This window comes from Artibeus jamaicensis, unplaced genomic scaffold (genome assembly GCF_021234435.1).
Source record: "Artibeus jamaicensis isolate MK-2021 breed Jamaican fruit bat unplaced genomic scaffold, CSHL_Jam_final contig_1016, whole genome shotgun sequence".
Lineage (NCBI taxonomy): Eukaryota > Metazoa > Chordata > Mammalia > Chiroptera > Phyllostomidae > Artibeus > Artibeus jamaicensis.
In genome coordinates, this window is record NW_026521195.1 from 2,999,268 (window position 1) to 3,013,524 (window position 14,257).

General features: G+C 49.2%; 1 protein-coding gene across 1 annotated transcript; it reads right to left on the minus strand.

Moving 5' to 3' along the window:
- Positions 1-265: 265 nt before the first annotated feature.
- On the minus strand, positions 266-13,970 carry IFRD1 (interferon related developmental regulator 1). Its single transcript, XM_037156024.2, has 12 exons — positions 13,880-13,970; positions 9,945-10,046; positions 9,717-9,801; positions 8,779-8,903; positions 7,211-7,368; positions 6,442-6,492; positions 6,184-6,362; positions 5,988-6,096; positions 4,303-4,437; positions 2,214-2,342; positions 1,739-1,834; positions 266-952 (listed from the first exon to the last, which is right to left on the minus strand). Exons 1-12 carry the CDS (start codon positions 13,968-13,970, stop codon positions 863-865), a joined length of 1,350 nt encoding a protein of 449 aa, XP_037011919.2. The 3' UTR covers positions 266-862.
- Positions 13,971-14,257: the final 287 nt, after the last annotated feature.

Genomic DNA, 14,257 nt, shown 5'->3' on the forward strand with positions numbered 1-14,257 from the left:
TGTGCTGCTTTCATAGCCACCCTAAGCTACGGGCTGGACGCTCGCGGCTGACGTTTCAAAAAGTGAAGAACCACCTTGTGGGGCAACCAAGCAGCATATGTCTTAAAAGTCAGCAGCCAGAATCCTGATGACATACTGCTACATTTTTTTTTCCATCTGTCTCCACCTTCCCGAATATACAGTTTTGTCCCCCTCCCCCAACTTTGTCAATTTTGACTCTGCATCTCAAACCCATGAATGCGTCTTCTGTTAGAAAAGAAACAGCTTTAGTGTGAAAAGATCTTTATTTCAAACAAAGAGCACAGGTCTCACAACAGATGAACTAGTGTTACGGCCCTCAGAGGTCGGGGTTCGCGCCCTTCCTGGCCGGTGCTCGGGCTCCCCCGGGGTGGCCGGAGGCACGGCTGCAAGGTCTTACGGCAGAATCCCCTTCGTCGATCCAAGTGACCCAACTAAAACCACAGCAGCTTTTCCAGAAGAAATAGCTCCCAAAATTGTATCTGTCTCACTGGTCTAAGACCCTAAATTAAATACGTTGTAATATCTGTATCATTAAATCAATATATCTGACAACCACAGTATATTTCATCTTGGCTAATAGTTTTCTTATCATGAAATACCATATTGTTGCTCTCTTCATAAATAGAAAACATTACACTTTGTTCATGGTTTACTGATACTCACAGAGACCATTAGAACTCATCATTTGCACTATTATACATTAAATTATAAGTGATATAACCCCTGCTACAAAAGCTATCCATGTCAACCCAAGATAAAAACCGTCTAGAGTTTAAATACATTAGAAATTACAAAAGAAAAGAAACTGGAAATTAGAAAGTAGTCTTCGAATGCTGAAAATCTAGAAGAACTCTCCGACATCTGCCCTCTTATCACGACATTTGCTTCGAGCTTTGGTCCGAGCTTTGAAGGCTGCGGAATTATGTAAATGCTGAAAGGAAGGGAAGGGAGACGTGACCGTGACTCACAGAGGCTTAAGACAGTCTTACAAAATTTTCTAAAAGAAAAATATAAACTGCAAAGCAGAGAAATGAACTAATTCAACCCTAGAAATACTTTACATGCTTATAAAACACACATATAAAAAGAACGAGGGAGAAATTAATACATACATGTGTTAATGGAAATTAGTGGTTATTTATATTAAGAAAATTCCAGTGGGAAAAAAGTATACCAACACTGATTCTGATCTAGGAAAAGTCACATCATAAACTGATGCAGGAAAAAAAAAAGTCCAACCATGTCAAAAAACAAACAGACAAAAAACCCCCCCCCAAAAAAGCCCTCGCTGGTATGGCTCAGTGGATTGACTGCTGGCCTGTGAACCAAAGGGTCGCTGGTTCAATTCTTAGTCAGGGAATATGCCTGGATTGCAGGCCAGGACCCCGGTGGGGGGCAGGCAAGAGGCAACCACACACTGATGTTTCTCTCCCTCCCCTCCCCCTCTCTAAAAATAAGTAAAATAAAAAACAAAACATGAGGTTCTATTTTAATACCAATTAAAAATAAATGTAATTCCTGTTAGGATAACAGGATATGAGCAAAAAGCCTGCACTCAACCCCCACCCCCACGCAGTGCACTGCCTGCACTTTCAGTACACGGTTCTGGGTCCGAGTCCTGAAGAACTCACGCATGCCCCAGACACAGCGGAACCCGCTCTGGGTGTGCTCTGCACTGGGGCCTTTAGGTCTGTTAAGAACAAAGAATAAAACCCACCCTTTCGAAACGAGAGATCTTCATCGTTTTAAGCGCTGCCGCATCGAGCATCACTGGGGGTCCGAGTTCAAACACATTGCGAAGGAATTCATTGGACTTTGGGGAAAGAAGAAGGCAGTGAGGCTCAGCATGAAACACCAGCCCCCGCCCCACCCCCGCACACGCTGAAACCCGAGGACAGAGTTATGAGGAGCGTGTGAGTATGGATTTGGGTCCCTGTTCTCTGTTTCTCATCAGGGGACCGCTGTGCGCCGGTGCCCTGAACCCGAGGGAGCTGGCAGCCATTTCCACACACAGACACAATGCAGACACAAGGGGCTGGTTTCAGTTCTACTTAATTCCACCTTCAGAAGTAAATTTGCTATCCTGTATCCTGCTGAAAGCATTCTGTACATTCCACTAACTTCAACGCCAATCTGTGAGCTACCCCCAGAATGCCGCCTCCCCCAGTGGTGGGCAGGCGGGCGGCGCTCACCTGCAGGTGGTACTGCAGGCCGGAGCCCAGAACCTCCTTAAACATGTCGTAGGTGTGCTTCTTCACCCAGCAGTCGATGTACATGCGCTCAGGGCCAAATTTAACGGTTTCTGTTGGAAAATCCTGTTCCTAGCCAACAGAAAAACCAAAATTGTGAGAGGAAATAAAAGGCTAAGGAGATGCTCCATAAACACAGTTTCTAAAAAGACGTATAATACGTGTTGAGATAAGTGAACAGGATGGTCTACCCCCAGCAAGTTGTGGAGACGCAGCAGAACTGCGCGGTGCCCAACTCGGGGTGGAAGGTTTCTCCAGGTGCAGCAGACCCGGAGGCAGCACCCGGGTCGGATACACATTAAGGGCAAAACCACGTCTTGAGTTCTTAAATCTCAACAGCACCCCACCAACTGAAAGTAAAGGTCAAGAGTCTACACGGGCCTAGAATTGAGGGGGAGGGGAATGGGGGAGAGGAGGTCCCAGGACAGGACAGGACAGAGAGATGCTCCAGCAGCCAGGGGCAGAACTGATGGGCTAGAAAAGGAGGAAAGGTCAAGGGGGTCAGCGGACAGACCCGCCCAGAGGGGATGGAGCCTGAGTGCAGGTTAACTGAGAAAGCGGGAGGTGACGCCCAAGCTTAAGGTGCCAGACGTGGTCCAATCACACCAGGAGGGTCCCAGGTGCAGTGGCGAGGGCCACCGAACAGGCACACAGCACAGGGTTTCCTATAAGGATGGGGAAGTCGGCAGAATGGGTCAGACCCTGGGCTGCCCCCTCCTGGAGGAGTGGTGGACACGGAGGGGGAGGCAGGCAGAGCAGAGCCCATGGCCTTGCCGCAGGGAGAGCGGACAAAACAGGAGGTGGCACTCGTGGGGCAGGACCAGCGCCCTCCCCCTCAGCAGACACCACACACAGCGGAGCAGAAAGGACATGCACTTGAGACTCCACAGACGGGCCTCCCGGGGGCCGGGCTGTCCCCTGCCCGAGACACGGGTGGTCGGATGGGATGGGGCCAGTCTGTGAGGAGCCCTCAGTCCTGGGCCTGCTACAGCAGCACAGAGACAAACCAACCAACCAGCAGGATGCCCTTATTCCAGAGACACCAGTGCAGAACCATCCGAACCCATCTGCATCCTCGGCACCCCACTCCGAAATCAGACCCGATTCAAAGCCAACCGCTGCCCTTTCACTGAACACCACGGATGCCCCGTCTTCCCCGCATTTCAAACGCTCCTTTCCCCATTGGTTGCTTCTCCCATAAACTGTCTCTGGCCTCGAAACAAACCAGTCCAGGCATCCACTCTTCCCCTTCCGGCCAGAGCAAGACCCTGCACCTCCCTCCTGGCCTTGCCCCAACTCCAACCGGCTCCTCCCCCCACCCCTGCCACTCTGGGCGGGGCTGAGCATCTGGGTTTTAATGCCCATCCTCAACTCATTAGCATGTCAGGTTGGATGACTGACTCTCTGGTGAGGTATTTATTAACGAGAACTGCCCTTCAAATTCAGGGAATATCTGTACCTGAACACACACACTTAGTCAAAGCCTGTGGTCCCCTGTAAGGCTGCCTTTATCCCCCGGCACACAGGCATCACGCACTGCAACCCCTCGTGATTTCCAAATCCAAGTACTGGCCAGGCCAACTGTAGCAGGCTGGAGGACTACAGAAGGGATTCCAGCGTCAGATAGCAATTTTAAGCAATCTTAAAAAGCTGGATTTTGGTATTTTAGTTTTCAGCACCTGCAGGTAGCAAGGTGTAGGCAGTAATTTACTCTTCACAAAAAAACACCACACTAAGTAGGTGCGTGCTAACCACTGTTGCTTAAAGGATGGCCAGGTGCCCCAAGTGAAATGCACTTCCATCACTAGGAAATTTTTTGACTTGTCAAACCTAATAAAAGAGCACTTTTACACATCAGAATTAAAATGTCTTATGTTGAAAAAAAACACAGAAGCGTTCATTTCTGCTATTAAAAGCCGCTTGGGATGAAAAATGAGAAAATTATTTTGGTAAAAAGTGAAGTTCAGTCAACTGTGCAGTCCAGGCTGAAGCTCCCGACCCCACTCGAGCGCTGGCCGGCTGAGGGGCTCACCTCCACCGCCCGTAGGACGTCTCTGAACACCGAGCGCTGCTTCCTCTTGTCCACTTTGGCCCGGTGTTTATTCCCGTCTGTGGCCAGGGACCGGAGCATCTGAGTCAGAGAGTCCATGTCGTCACAGAGGAAGTCCTGGTGAGGAGAAGGCCGTTGGACTCTGCGCTACCGGTGCCACCCGGCCGCTCCTGGAGCCAACGAGAGCAGTGCACCTGGGAAGGCACGGAAGCTGGCCCAGAGCGGCACCAGCCAACTCAGCACGCAGCTGGCGCCCGCGGTACAAGATCACAGACCGGTCGTGTCAGCAGCAGGCTCTGGGAGCCTCCGCACCGCACGCTCGCCGCCACAAGGGCCCGTGTGTAAACCCACCCGCCTGTGCACCCACGGGCACCTGGTTCCATTTCTGAACACCCCTCACACACTCCTCCCACAAAGCCCGTTTCCTTCACCAAAACAGCAAATGAGACTCTTCGTTCTATTTCAAAAGCCAGTTCAACTTTGTCTGTGACAAGGACTTAGGCCCAATATAAACACTTGGGGGCACCTGGGGTCTGGGCTTTGAGGGCAGGGAGCCGTTAAGTAGCTCAGTACACACTGGAGTCCAATTTCTCTCATCAGGAGAATCATTAGTTGCTGGTGGCATTAACAACCTGCTTTCCATCCCTACCTGCTGTCCTTCAAAGACAGCGGGGGGAGACTGGGGTGCTAGGAATAGACACTTCCCAGATACAAAGTTTAACAGCCTAAACATCTTTTAATCCCCACCCAAGAATATGTTTATTGATTTTTTTAGGGAGAGGGAGGGGGAGAGAGGTATCAGTTGATCCCGTACACATCCCGACCAGGGATCAAACCCACAACCTTCTGGTGTGCGGGGCGACACTCCAACTGAGACACCCGTCCAGGGGGAGCCCAAACATTTTTTAACACAGGCCTAGGATGGGAAGTGCAGGACAAAGGCAACCCAGAATGTGTGCTAAAATCCTCGTTGAAATTATTTACTGTCAAATAATTTCATCACAGAAGTTTCATTCTGGAAACACAGTCCTTCTCCTTAAATTAAAAAGCATCTAGTAAGTAACCCAAGATTCCCAACAGAGGCCACCATCAGGTGACGAAACGGCCCGTCAGCCTGAGACGCAGGGTTCCTACAACACTGGACTCCCAGTGCTAAGCCTGGAACATGGCTGCCAAGGGCGGTGCCCAGAGCCAGGGGCAGGCAGGGCAGGGAGCTGCGCGGCCCAGGCCCGTCTCCTGGGCCACGTGTTTCCCAGTGCTGCTTAAACGTGAACCCAGCGACCACACCCCTGGGAAGCGGGACCCGAGCTGATTCGATGTACCACCGCTCGTCTCCCATGTACCACGGAGCACTCGAACACGCCCCACGTCCACAATCCCTGCAGATGAGCCAGAGGCAGAGCCCGCCCCGCACAGCAGAGCGCCCCTGAACTTCATTCAGTTCTAGGGACACTGACCACTCCATGGAGCGAACTTCACTTCAGTGCTGCTGTCCCAGCCCCGGGTGGCTTGTGACAACAAAGGATAGCAGTTCTCCGCTGCAGGCACCAAGAAGCAGGCCACCGACCACTGGGCTTCTAACTGGTGGGCTCCGCATTCCTGCCCCATCCTTCACAGCAGCAAGAACAGTGACCGAAGGGCAGCCCCTGGGGTCCTCGGACACTTACACTCTCCACCCCTCGGGCCAGTTCGAACAGCAGTGCCAGCGACTCCCCGGCGGCGATGCGCAGGTCCACGGCCTCGGAGGACAGCAGGCCGGGCAGTTTACGGAAGTGCCTGGGCAACAGTCAGTCATTACTGGGAGAGCACGCACGACAACACCATGAATGCTTTCGTAAAACAGGAAACTCAAAAAATACACACATCTCTAGCTTTTTCTTCACCTCGCTGATGGGGCAGATGGTCAGCAGGAGCGTCCAGGCCAGAAGCGAGCTGATGTGCAGCCCAGTGTTCGGGCTGCTGCGAACCAGGTTGGCGTCTTTCTCCTGGAGGTAGGACTTGCTGAAGATGTTTTCCAAACACTCCAGGGTGGCATACAGCTCCTAGTGCAGGAGAGGAGGGAGTCAGGTGACCCGCCAGCAGAAACTGGAGGGCAGCGGAGGTCACGGGCTTGCTACTCACTGTGATGTCATCGGTGGCGATGAAGCAGCACACGCCGAAGCAAGTGGCACACTGGGCACAGAACAGAGAACACACGCGCACGTGAGTGTCTGCCCTCTTCTCCCCAACCCCACACCTTCCTGAAGCTCTCTCTCAATGTGAGGAGGGACACTGTCAACCGCGTGACCGAATCAGGGGCCGCGTGTGGTCCTGACGGGAGAGCGAGACCCTGGGATGGAGAGGCAAGCGGCGCGGGGTCTCTGCCCCGGCCCACGGCAGGACTCCGGAGACCCCGAGTCCTCTGCCTGCTCCGCCCGCCCCTCGGGCTGTTTCTAACTCCCACTCAGAGGTGGACATGAAGTTCGGATGTTCGATGTAAAGAAAACCACTCTTACTGTTGAAAACCTTTAAAATATTAAGTTTGCTATAGATTTTTAAGCTTTTAAAATCGTTTCTTTTAAGAGAGTCCATTAAGGAAACCTATACAAAAAAAAGTCAGCTTCCAAAAATAAGCAACCGGGAGCAGAAATCTCATAAAATTTAAATACTCTAATTACTCTCAAACTTCTCACCTAAAGAAGCACTTCATTAGCCAGACTTTATGCGGCTCTGACCGGCGCATCCCTGCCTGAAGACAGGATTTGGGACGGGCGAGCTCTCATCATTTCCCTCGTCCCTTCCCTCCCCGGGCATCCTTAATCCCTCTCGCTGCCCAAGTATCCCTGACACTCCTGCCTCCCGAGTCCCATCCTAGCCCAGCCCACGGGGAACTCAGCAGCCAGGGACGTACAGTCTGCCTGGCCTGCACACTGGCTGTTCCGTCGCAGATTATTTTCTTCAGGATCGGTCCAAGCGTCTTCAAAACCTCTTCACTCTCAATGCCGGGGCCAAGCTGGACACAGAGTGCAGACGCCAGGGCCGCCGCTGCACGCTGCTCATCACCCTTCCCTGGAACAGAAGCCGGCAGCAGCCGTGAAGTCGCGGCAGTGGACCAGAGCGCCGAGGTGGTTCCCCACGTCTGTTCTGTTTCCGAACAGGAAACCCGCAATACGCATACAGAACCCACTCCAGGATGTGACGGGAGCCATGACCAGTGTGACTAAAGACCTCGCTCGAATCCCAGACCCGCCACTTCTCGGCCAAGCGATCTCCACCCAGTGATGCCAAAGCAGACTGCCTCCACAGCAAAGCAGAGATGGACACCTAGCTCGGGGCAGGGCTGGACCAGAGCAGAAACTACGGCGCTTCTCAGCTGTGGCCTTCCAAATCGTGCTCACTCACAGATGCATGCACCCCCAACCCCCCCAGCATTTCAGGTGTGCACAGCCGCAGGGTGAACTCGACCTTCAGGGAGCCCCCCAGGAAGAGATGAAACTAAATCACTCTTCAAAACCACAGAAACGCATTGATGTCAAAGTAAATGTGAATGAATGCTTTTGAGAATGGCACACACTGAAGGACTTGGGCCGGTTCTGAATTTAACTCACTACCTGACACTACGGAGTCAGAGTCGCCGGCCTTTGCTCCCTTGGGCAGTTCAATTCACAAATGACAGCAGCCAACACGACAATAGCAGTCCGGTGTGAATGAATCGACATTACATGGATTTTTTGTCAGGTCAGCAAAAAAGGTCATTTTTGGCATGCCACAGAACTGTAGTCATCAGTTTACGAGTGCCAGAGGATGACAAAGGCTGAAAGTCGCCAAACTACAGCACTAAGTGAGTTCTACAGACCAGGCTGGACTCCAGGACGTTCTCGCTTGGCAAAATTATTCAGGTGCGAGCCCCAAACTGTTTGAATTTTGGTGTTTCTAAAATTGAAAGTATGGTAATGCTCAACTTAATCTTTAAGGCCTTTCTTTATCCTGAAAAGTTCTACAATTATTACAATATAATTCTAGAATCTCTATTTATAAAGTTCTAGAGTTCAAATATTCTAAGGGATAACCTGAAAAATGATGTCATCCACAGGTATGATACAAGAGAAAATAAGCTAAAAATCATACCTTTTCGATTTTAGAAAAATGAAGAAAACAACTTTTTGAGTAATGTTTTTTGTTGACATCGCACACAAGCTTTCAAACCTTTATCACACACGTGACAGTGGCCATCACCTGCTCAGGTATAAGAAGGGACGACAACCACCCTAGTCCTTCCTGGTTTCCAGATGTTTGCCACTCCGATGAAATTAGAGCCCCCCCAAGTCTGCCCTTGGGTTCTTACAAGCATGGCGTGTCCCCAGCAGCAGGAAAGCTACAGGGCAAGCCGGTCTCTGGCACAGCAGACAACGACACCAAGAAGCAGGCAGCCCACCCCGCCTTGGTGCTGCGCCTGGGACTCGAACACAGGCCAGTTACCTTTCCTCAGGCAGCGCTCGATGCTGTCAGTGAGAGTCATCCTTCGCTCCAGAAGGAATTCATAAAGCATTTTTGAAGCCAGTGCGTTTCTGAGACCTTCCAGCGCGGCCTGCCGTGTCTTCGCACTACGTAAAACAAAGCGAAAGAAGACCCAGTCGGAGTGTGCCGTCAACAACTTCAAAAACTTAGCTTATTTCCAGAAGCCCCGGTGGCCTGATGGATACGGCACTGGCCTCCTAAAAGCTGAACTTACTTCCCCGCAATTTTTTTATGTGTATAGATTTATAAATCTAACTGTCATCAAGCTCTAAACATTTTTCAGTAATACAATTTCCATCTATAATAATTCACCTCATTACACAGAAGATTTTAAGCTGCTTTACATCCCAGCAGTTTTCTGTTTACAGAGTTGAGTAACCACAACTTTAAACTACACGGTATCTTACAGTGTCAACGTGCAAGACGCCTCTCCTGCATTACACAAACGCCTTCTCTGTTTACAGCAAAAGCACACCTGTTTGAACACCACAAAAGCCTAGACAGAGTTCTTGTTTTCATCTTCTGGGCTTTTAAATTACATGCGTTTTAAGTCAGTTCTAGAGCTACAAGGAAGTGAAATAATTTGGTATTTTTTCATGTCCGTACCACAGTCAGTGAACAAGAAGCTTAAAGAGAAGTTTAGCTGTCCCTTCTAGTTGAAGATTAACTTTTAATTCAGCAAATCTATCTCTGCTACATAATCAAACACAGTTATGTGCTATTAGGTTGGAAAAATTACTAACCCGAATCCATTAATCTACATTCTATGGCACCTTTGTATCCACAAGAAACACCTCCATGTCCAAAGTGAACAAATCCAGCTTTTAGAACACCACAGTGTAACCCCAGAGAGTGGCACACATCCACAGATGACACAGAGCGTCTCCGCAACTTCCCACCTCTTATCCAGGGTCAAGTCGATGAGTCCCTTCAGCTTGTACTCCAAGTCCTCCTGACTTCCTTCCTCCTCCAGGACTTCTGGTCCTGAGGAATAACAGAAACCCACCAACCGCCATCAGTTCAGGAGACAAAGGGTGCACAGGGAACTGTCCCATACACCCTGGCTACAAGAATCCCCTACAGCGCCCTCTGCCTGGAAGCTGCAGATCGAAATGTAAAAGTCATACCATCCTCAGCAAAGCTGGAAGGGTCGCTGTAGCCACTGCAGTGGCTCATGGTCTCGATGGACGCGTCCTCGTCGCTAAATGGCTGCACGTTTCGGTGCTGGCCTGGGAGGGAGACAGGCAAAGGCGGACGTCAGTGGTGTCGCCACCACAGACGCAAATGTTTAACTGGGAAATTTAGCATCAACTCAAGAGAAGTCCAGTCACAGACACCCAAAACCTATTGAAGAAATGAGGTACTTATTTTAGAGATATTAAAATCAATTTGTCTAATACGTACTTCAGAGCAGCAACAATTTACAACATACAATCAACTTCAGAAATACATCAACCATCTAACTGCAGCACCAGTTTACAAAAAACAGTGTTATGGATGAAAAAACGACTTAAAAACCCCGACTCCGACTCACGAAGGCAATGAAACAGACCCAGAAACCAAGTCTGATGTCACAGATCATCGCGAGACCAAGATGCTTTCCAGCAACAGGACTGGGCTTTGGAAACGGGAACTGGCGCATGGGGTCATCTTCAGGCTGCGCATGTCGCATGTCGCATGTGAAGGGAACTGGAAGGAGGTGCCGGAGGTAGAGGTTTTTACACACAAATGGGGAGAAAAAGGGCTTAAAAGGGAAGGTCTGGTATTTGGCAGCAAAAAAACCCATTAGACAAATTACCTGTAAAAGGAAGGTTCTAACATATGCAATGGTTTAAAAAAATATCAGCGCTGTTACTGAAAAATGAGATCTCCGTTTATAACTAGAATCTGTCAACTTCATTAACTGAACTAATAAATCCATATTCTAAGTCACTCTCATTTCTCATCTCTGTTTTTTTTTGTAGGGATTTCATTAATAACAGGATTCCCCAGACACAAATTACACATTGAGCAATGAGTTAAAATTTCTAAGTCCTAAGTTCCACCTAAAAGTGACCAGGAGTCACCTGATTTACCTCTGAGCCCAAGTTTCCTATCAGTAAAAACACTGACTGCCCTGGCCAGTGTGGCTCCGTTAGTTAGAACATCATCTGTAACCAAAGGGTTACAGGTTCGATTCCCGGTCACATGCTTAGATTGCGCGTTCAATCCCTGGTCTGGGTGCATACAGGAGGCAACTAATCGGTGCTTCTCTCTCACATCACTAGTTAAAAGCAATGAAAAAAAATCCCTGGGGTGAAGATAAAAAAAAAAAATCAAAGACTGTCAAATATCACCATGTCCCTATACTCAACAAATTTGTGGCATTTACTGCAGTAAGTTTTTTTTTTCAATCATGTCAGTTTAAGTCCATTACTGTTGAGTTATTTTAAAATGGGGGTGGCCCTTTAAAAAAAATCAAAATAGGAAAGCGATTTTTATATTAACAAAGGAAGTAGCCTTCAAACATGTTTGCTGTCTACAGGGACTACACTGCACCATCAAAGTAGCAAAGCATAAAAAGGAAGCAGGTCCCCAAACTTTTTCAGCAGGGTGCTCAGGACAAGAATGAACAAACAAACAAAGACCCACAACATCACACTGTTTCCCCGTCTGCCCCGGTGTTTGTTCCCATGGCTTGAAGTCATGGCAACAGCTGTCATCCAACTGACTTTTACTGTGCTACCAATCACTCATCAGTCAATTTAAAGTTTTTGTTTTTCATATTCAGTCTATTGCTAAGCTGTCAAGAAGAATATTCCTATGTAGGATTTACTTGGCTCCCTCCTTTAAGTTTCAATGATTTCCTAAGACTTAAAGGGAAAAGAGACTGAAAAAAGAAATTAAGAGAAAGACCCTGTCTGAACGCCTCATGTCTCAGTCGCCCTCACCCACTAAGTGATGCCAAGTGCCATTGAAGAGGGGAAACTCCACACCCAGAGTCCTTATTTCTTAGAGGACTTTCTTACTAACAAGGTTTTGCTGTTCCTAAAAATTTTTTCTTCAAATTAAGCACTGTTACAAGTATGCATACCTGCATAAGAGAGCAATTTTATTAGCTTCCTAGAGCCCTAACACTAATTCAGAAAATAATTTAAATAGAAAAGTCGTCAGAGTAACAGAAGTGGTTCTTTTTGTTGTACATGTGAAGATCTTGTCTGAATCCCATTTCTTCTAGATGTCATTTTTAAAAGACCGGTAAGGTAAGTGGCTTTTAATACAAGTGTTGGACAATTTACTATCTCTTCTACTCAACTATTATTTATTCATTTATTTATTGAGTTAAGTAGTTAAGTATATTTGCATGGAACCAAATTACAGTTAGCAAGTTCCAGTGTAAACTTCAAAGAGACTCAAAGCACATATAGTTTTAAAAGCTAATCAATAAATTACTTTCCAATTTCTTATATTTGCTAAAATACAGTGGTTAGATATACCATTTCTGCTGAAACCAACAGAAAAGGCAGCAGCGGCTACCATACTGGTAAAATCAGGAATAGGGTGAAAATTAAAAGGCAGCTCCCAATGCCACCTGAGGTTACTGCTGTAAGTAGCTGAAGGAAGGGCGACCAGCAGGGAGCTTCAGCAGGGAGTACAGGCTGTTTGTGATCCAAGGAGGCCATTAGCAACATTACAATATTCAAATAGCTTTAGCTTGCTATTACTGCATTTCATCAACAAAAGGTTAACTGAAGGTAAAGAAATCCCCAGTTCACACACAGTAACCAGATGCCAAAGCAAACTATGTATTTCACATTTTGAAGGTCAAGAATGAATTTCAGGAACATCAAGAGCATCCAACCAACATAAAGAACAAGAGAAAGAAAAAGGGAAAAAACTGAGTTTATTCCTATTATCAATCACATAAAGCTTAGTGCATGGCCACAAGTTTTCCTGCTGCTAGAAATCCTATAGCAAAGCTTGTAAAATGTCAGTTTCCAATCACCTGTAACAAGAAAACTGGCGTGCACTTTCTGATGAACAACAGTGTATCCCTCAGAAGGTCTGAGTGGCAACTGTGTTGACAAATGCCCAGTGACTATTCCCGATGTGATAGCCTGAGGATACTCCAATACTTAACTTCAAAATCTCAGAAGTATTATCAAATGAAATGAGTTTAGTAGTCCTTTCGTGTTAACTGTGTAATTAGTAGTAGTGGAGAATGATGAATTGGGTTAAGCACCTACCCATCGTGGAAATGCTTCAACTTTGCAATGAGGGCACAAACTTCTGGCTATTTGCAACCTGAGCTCCCCACCACTTCCTATCCTGGGCTCAGAGCAGAGAACCTATAGCACAAAGGAGAACGTGGTTTCTGCCCAGGGGCCGGGGAGGTCGCCTTCACTGGTCAGCGTGGAGCGGGGGTTCGGGATTTCCACAGGTGCCAGTTAGGGGTGGGGGCAAAACTTGGTCTGGAACAGTGGCCCCCACGCTCCACAGCATGCACTCGATCAGGGGGCCACGTGGGGCGAGGAGGGGAGCAGAAGGGGATGCCACATGGGCACCTCTGCGTCACCCTGACACCGCGCGAGGCCCAGGCCGCGTGACAGAACAGCCCGTCGAAACCCGGCAAACGTTTAGCATTCCCGAGAACTCCACGTTGGGGGAGGGGGGGAGGGTCAGAAGCGACCAATGACAGCACAGTCGCAACTCCGAGTTCTGTCCCATCTTCGGTCAGGGAGAGCTCTAGAGCAGACCCTGCTCTCTGACTCTGAGGACAGTTCCCCTCCCGCCCACGATCGCGTCACCCGGACCCCAATCGACTTTGCGGCCCGAGGACCCATTCGCCCCCTCCCCGCCCCCACCGCCAGAGCTCAAGAGTTCGGTTCGCAAGCCAGATCAAAATCGCGCGAGGTGCGGCTACCAGAGCACGCCGGGAATTGTAGTTCGCTAGCCTGGCCCAGCGCCCTGCCGACGCATACATCGAGAGGGAAAGAACTACAACTCCCACCATGCCCCAAGGGAAAAAGGCTCGCCAGACTCGCCGGCTACCGGGATACCGGCGCCGGGGACACCTCCTTACTTGCTGTCGCCGCCGTCGCTGCCGCTGCCCCTGAGCCGCCGCCAGCACCGCCACCGCGGTGGACAGTGTTCCGCTTCTTGTTCTTCGGCATCGTGGGACGCCCGGTGCCGCCTAGACTCGGAGCTTAGCGAGGATCAGCCGATGGAACTGCACTTTCTACTTGTGCGTCTATGCGGCGGGCGGCTGAGAGGCGAGGCTTCGGATAACAACAGGGGCGAGAAGCGGCGTGGATGAGAGTGGGCGCTGGTGGCTGCAGAAATCCCCGTGAAGAGCTGTGATCGGAAACGATGCATGTTTCTCTCTAGCGCTGGAGCTAAGGCGGGGCGGACGAGGCCACTGCGCCTTAAGTAGCAAGACCGCCGACTAGTGTCATCAGAG

Coding starts and splice junctions, on each gene's coding strand:
- IFRD1 (XM_037156024.2), bottom strand. CDS start 13,970: ATGCCGAAGAACAAGAAGCGGAACACTGTCCACCGCGGTGGCGGTGCT. Junction 6,493..7,210: donor GTGTGCAGGCCAGGCAGACT/GTACGTCCCTGG, acceptor TTCTGTGCCCAG/TGTGCCACTTGCTTCGGCGT. Junction 2,343..4,302: donor ACGTCCTACGGGCGGTGGAG/GTGAGCCCCTCA, acceptor TCTGTTGGCTAG/GAACAGGATTTTCCAACAGA.